The 6,381-nt window shown below is 49.2% G+C and overlaps 1 protein-coding gene across 1 annotated transcript in view; it reads right to left on the bottom strand.

Moving 5' to 3' along the window:
- The window catches only part of LOC139572778 (ephrin-A3-like), a 250,422-nt gene extending 246,264 nt beyond the window's left edge, over positions 1-4,158 (bottom strand). Inside the window, exon 1 of the mRNA XM_071395546.1 lies at positions 3,145-4,158. Within this exon, the coding sequence (XP_071251647.1) occupies positions 3,145-3,251 (107 nt within the window). The 5' untranslated portion in view covers positions 3,252-4,158. The remainder of the gene's footprint in view (positions 1-3,144) is intronic.
- Between the last annotated feature and the right edge of the window lie 2,223 nt (positions 4,159-6,381).

The following is a 6,381-nucleotide window of genomic DNA, read 5'->3' as shown; positions in this document are numbered from 1 at the left end:
GGATGAAGGGCTGGGGTTGACGTTGTTATAGCGTCGTTAGGGTATGGAATGGTGTATGTGTTAAGACAGGATTAGGAGAGGGGGAAGAGGAGAGGGGGAGATGAGAGAGGGGGAGATGAGAGAGGGAAGATGAGAGGGGGAAGATGAGAGGGGGAAGGAGAGAGAGAGAGAGAGAGAGAGAGAGAGAGAGAGAGAGAGAGAGAGAGAGAGAGAGAGAGAGAGAGAGAGAGAGAGAGAGAGAGAGAGAGAGAGTGAAAGGGCGAGGGGGTGAGAGAGAGAGAGCGAGAGAGAGCGAGAGAGGGAGAGAGAGGGAGAGGGAGAGGGAGAGAGAGAGCGAGAGAGAGAGAGAGAGAGAGAGAGTGAAGGGGAGAGAGAGAGGGAGGGGGAGGCAGAGAGAGAGAGTGAAGGGGAGAGAGATAGATAGAGAGAGAAAGAAAGAGAGAGAGGGAGGCAGAGAGAGAGAGAGTGAAGGGGAGAGAGAGAGAAAGAAAGGGAGAGGGAGGCAGAGAGAGAGTGAAGGTGAGAGAGAGAGAAAGAAAGAGAGAGAGGGAGAGGGAGGCAGAGAGAGAGAGTGAAGGGGAGAGATCGAGAAAGAAAGAGAGATACATAGAGAAAGAAAGAGAGAGAGAGAGGGAGGGAGAGGGAGGCAGAGAGAGAGTGAAGGGGAAAGAGATAGATAGAGAGAGAGAGTGAGAGAGAGCGAGGGAGGGGGAGAGAGATTGAATAGTGACACAGCTTGAACACAATGAGGTCAGGGTGAAGAAGTGTTCCTAATTGAACCAGATAGAAGAGAAGACAGAGAGGTCCTCACAGACCAATGAGAGGTACAGACAGAGAGGTCCTCACAGACCAATGAGAGGAACAGACGGAGAGGTCCTCACAGACCAATGAGAGGAACAGAGACAGAGAGGTCCTCACAGACCAATGAGAGGAACAGAGACAGAGAGGTCCTCACAGACCAATGAGAGGAACAGAGACAGAGAGGTCCTCACAGACCAATGAGAGGAACAGAGACAGAGAGGTCCTCACAGACCAATGAGAGGAACAGACGGAGAGGTCCTCACAGACCAATGAGAGGAACAGAGACAGAGAGATCCTCACAGACCAATGAGAGGAACAGAGACAGAGAGGTCCTCACAGACCAATGAGAGGAACAGAGACAGAGAGGTCCTCACAGACCAATGAGAGGAACAGACGGAGATATCCTCAAAGACCAATGAGAGTAACAGAGACAGAGAGGTCCTCACAGACCAATGAGAGGAACAGAGACATAGATCCTCACAGACCAATGAGAGGAACAGAGACATAGATCCTCACAGACCAATGAGAGGAACAGACGGAGAGGTCCTCACAGACCAATGAGAGGTACAGACAGAGAGGTCCTCACAGACCAATGAGAGGAACAGACGGAGATATCCTCACAGACCAATGAGAGGTACAGACGGAGAGGTCCTCACAGACCAATGAGAGGAACAGACGGAGAGGTCCTCACAGACCAATGAGAGGAACAGACAGAGAGGTCCTCACAGACCAACCAGAGGAACAGACGGAGAGGTCCTCACAGACCAATGAGAGGTACAGACAGAGAGGTCCTCACAGACCAATGAGAGGTACAGACAGAGAGGTCCTCACAGAACAATGAGAGGAACAGAGACAGAGAGGTCCTCACAGACCAACCAGAGGAACAGAGACAGAGAGGTCCTCACAGACCAATGAGAGGAACAGAGACAGAGATCCTCACAGACCAATGAGAGGAACAGAGACATAGGTCCTCACAGACCAATGAGAGGAACAGACGGAGAGGTCCTCACAGACCAATGAGAGGAACAGAGACAGAGATCCTCACAGACCAATGAGAGGAACAGAGACAGAGAGGTCCTCACAGACCAACCAGAGGAACAGAGACAGAGATCCTCACAGACCAATGAGAGGAACAGAGACAGAGAGGTCCTCACAGACCAATGAGAGGAACAGAGACAGAGAGGTCCTCACAGACCAATGAGAGGAACAGAGACAGAGAGATCCTCACAGACCAATGAGAGGAACAGAGACAGAGAGGTCCTCACAGACCAATGAGAGGAACAGAGACAGAGAGGTCCTCACAGACCAACCAGAGGAACAGAGACAGAGAGGAGTGGAGGAAGAGAGGAGTGGAGGAAGAGAGGAGTGGAGGAAGAGAGGAGTGGAGGAAGAGAGGAGTGGAGGAAGAGAGGAATGGAGGAAGAGAGGAGTGGAGGAAGAGAGGAGTGGAGGAAGAGAGGAATGGAGGAAGAGAGGAATGGAGGAAGAGAGGAGTGGAGGAAGAGAGGAGTGGAGGAAGAGAGGAGTGGAGGAAGAGAGGAATGGAGGAAGAGAGGAATGGAGGAAGAGAGGAGTGGAGGAAGAGAGGAGTGGAGGAGAGAAAACATGTAGATCATTTGTAAAGGATGGAGGGAGCGAAGAAGTTGCATGGATATGGAGACAGAGAGAAGGGAGAAAGAGAGAGCAGGAGGATAGAGTGATGGTGTGAGGTGTTTCTGGGTAAAGGGGTAATACACACATTGAGGTGATCAGTGAGGTGTGTAGCGGGATAGAGAGAGGAGCTGTGACATGGAAAATACCTCCTGGAAAACTGAGAAACTCCAAAGGTTCCGTTCTGCAAGTCTCAGGACAAGTAGTGATGGAGGAGGAACAGTCAGACCAGGGCTTGAACCGGAGACCCTGGGTTGCAGGGCAGGCATTCTGCCATAAAGGTCCAGACCTCTTGGCAGAGGGCGTAGTGTGCTCACATACAAGTAGACGAACCCAACATAGACCAGGGGTGATACAGTGGATTGATTCATCAGTGTAAAACGGAACGTGTGGCTTAGTTAGAAATGGACTCTTTGGTTCATTTTCCAAATACAGGTGTCCTATGTATACACACACACACTCATCAACATACACACAGGCACACACAAACACACTCATCAGTGTGTACACACACACAGACACACACACTCTTCTTTGTAAATGAATCTGACAGAAACACTGGTTATGGACATGGGCATCCCTAAAACCGTATCACGACCTAAGAGACCAGTAAAACACACACACACAAATACGCATACACATAGCATACACACACACCGCCGCCGTAGTGAAACGTGAAGAGAGGGGTCTTACTGTATATTGGAGCTGTTCCAATGCACCGCGTGCCTGTTGGCACACACCTGGTACATGTTTGCCCAGGTGAGAGTTAGCACACAGAGAGACAGCGTTGCAAGAGACATGCTCTCCGAATCTCTCTTTCTCTCCCGTTCTTCCCTCTCTTCTCTCTCCTTCTTTTCCTCGCGTTCGGCACCTTCACCCCACGAAATGCGGCATCCCGGACTTGGTGGTTTAAAAGATAATAAAAACAGACTTCAGTTGAGAGGGTAAAATACAGCAGTGTAACGGAATAAGGCTGCGTTCCTTAGCGCACTGGGGACATATTGTAAAACTCTAGTTCCATTGTGATACGCGAGGTCCCCCTCCCCCCTACCGCGAGCCCGCGTCCCCCAAAATCACAGTCTGACAACGGGGATTTGTTGCTGCTTCCCTGCCAGACGGGTTCCCTACAAAATAGCTGTTTATGGTGCTTTCATACCGAGGAGATCCTCTCCTAGAGCGGGGAATGAGAGGTGGGCGGTCTGGCTTTCGACCACAGGAGAGCGTCTTCTAGAATGAACCCGGGTCCTTAGCTGTCCGCTGGCCGTCCGAAAAGAGGGGTGCAGCGTAGTATGGGCTGCGCTAATTTGATGAAATCAGCATTAACAAAAGGAGAGAGACACGGAGTCCATTCACATTAACAGCGTGCATCGCCTACGCACCATTCTCACTCGGAAATGTTGAGTTTACATTGGAAAATACGTTAATTCTTCATCTGGCGTAGATCCCTACTTGATGCGCATTTGAAGAATCCGTAATTGATTAAGAATTGTTTTTATTCTCCCTCTTGCAAATAGTTTCAAACAGCGAGTTTCTTCATTTTCTGAGTGTCTGTCCATCCATCCTGCGATACTCGCAATCATAAATACTCATTCGTCTCTCGTTCTCGCTCTTTCCCTCTCCTCCTCTCTCCTCGCTCTCTCTATTTGGTAGGCAGCGCTCGTTCAGTCACTAACTCCACCCCCAGCAAATGACAAATGCGTGTCTTCAGTGGACTAGCGTCTCATTCCTTCATTTGAACCCCAGTCGTCTTCACATCACTTGTCTATCAGAGATCTGCCAGGAAAGTTTTGTTAAAGCTGTTTATATTCCTCCCAAAAAGAAAAACAGTCGCGAACACACAGCCATCTCCATAGACAAACATTGGCAGTAGAATGGCCTTACTGAAGAGCACCATCATAGGGTGCCACCTTTTCAACAAGTCAGTTTGTAAAATATCTGCCCTGCTAGAGCTTCCCAGGTCAACTGTAAGTGCTGTGAAGTGGAAACATCTAGGAGCAACAACGGCTCAGCCGCGAAGTGGTAGGCCACACAAGCTCACCGAATGCTGAAGCGCTTAGCGAGTAAAAATCATCCGTCCTCGGTTGCAACACTCACTACCAACTTCCAAACGGCCTCTGGAAGCAACGTCAGCACAGGAACGATTCGTCAGGAGATTCATGAAATGGGTTTCCATGGTTGAGCAGCCTCACACAAGCCTAAGATCACCATGCGCAATGCCAAGCGTCGGCTGGAGTGGTGTAAAGCTCACCGCCATTGGACTCTGTAGCAGTAGAAACATGTTCTCTGGAATAATGAATCACGCTTCACCATCTGGCAGTCCAACCGACAAATCTGGGTTTGGCTGATGCCAGGAGAACGCCACCTGCCCCAATGCATAGTGCCAACTGTAAAATTTGGTGAAGGAGGAATAATGGCCTGGAGCTGTTTTTAATGTTTCGGGCTAGGCCTCTTAGTTCCAGTGAAGGGAAATCTTAACACTACAGCATACAATGACATTCTAGACGATTCTGTGCTTCCAACTTTGTGGCAACAGTTTGGGGAAGGCTCTTTCAGCAGCACGACAATGCCCTCGTGCACATAGTGAGGTCCATACAGAAATGGTTTGTCGAGAAGCACGTCCCCACAGCAGTGTTACAACATCTAGTGGAGGCTGTTATAGCAGCAAAGGGGGGACCAACTCCATATTAATGCCCATGACTTTGGAATGAGATGTTTGACAAGCAGGTGTCCACATACTTTTGGTCGTGTACTTTTGGTCCTACAGGACCCCATGCCTATCCTCTCTCTCTCCATCTGTAGACAATTTTTATGTATTATCCGTGTTTTCACCCCTTTACCCCCCTGTACCCCCCCTCCATCGCCCCTCCCCCCCACATCACACACACTGGGCTGGTTTAAGCTCTCCTGGGCTGAGGGTCCAGACATAGTAAGTCAGTCTAATACAGCATTATTCTTATCTACAATCCTCTTGTAACACGCCACGTTCACACGTTCACACACACAGACACACAGGGATTAATTTGTTCCTCGCTCCCACTCTGATCTGTGAGTAGAGTTAATGTACCTGTAAAACAGACAGAGAACCACTAATGAGAGGTGAACCTTTACCATATCTCTCTCCCCCCCCCTCTCTCTCTCTCTCTCTCTCTCTCTCTCTCTCTCTCTCTCTCTCTCTCTCTCTCTCTCTCTCTCTCTCTCTCTCTCTCTCCCCTCCTTTTCTTTCTCTCTCTGACATCTCTCTCTGACTATCTGACATCATACAGATACTGAGTTAGGGTACACTACCCATCAAACATCACCTTACTGTGTGTGTGTTAGATTCATCTTGACAGAGAGGGATGGTGAGAGGGAGAGATGGAGGTACGAAGGGAGAGAGAGAGAGATGGAAGATGGGAGAAATATTGTTACAGTTTTCCTCTCGTCTGCTGGGAATGAGTTGGTTAAGAAGAAGTCAGAATGATTTATTGGTAGAAAAAGGAGGGAAATAGAGAGAAGGAGAAAGAGAGAGATGAGATGTCATTGGGGAATCCCTCTGTCTTTTCTCTTCCTCCTTTCTCTTTATGAGCTGTCCATTCCTCTCTCCCTGTCTCCTCCACCTGCCTCGCCCTCCCATCTGTTTCAACCACAAACTTTTACAATAGATATTCTCTTGCTCTCTCTCTCACACACACAAACACGCAGGCACGCAGGCACGCAGGCACGCACGCACGCACACACACACACACACACACACACACACACACACACACACACACACACACACACACACACACACACACACACACACACACACAGAGAGAGAGAGACCAGACGTTACATTTGAGTCATTTAGCAGACACTCTTATCCAGAACGACTTACAGTTAGTGCATTCATCTTAAGGTAGCTAGGTAAGAAGACCAAGACCCACAATCTCTCTCTCTCTCTCTCTC

This window comes from Salvelinus alpinus, chromosome 4 (genome assembly GCF_045679555.1).
Source record: "Salvelinus alpinus chromosome 4, SLU_Salpinus.1, whole genome shotgun sequence".
Taxonomy (NCBI): Eukaryota; Metazoa; Chordata; class Actinopteri; order Salmoniformes; family Salmonidae; genus Salvelinus; species Salvelinus alpinus.
This window is presented reverse-complemented; position numbering and strand designations above follow the sequence as displayed.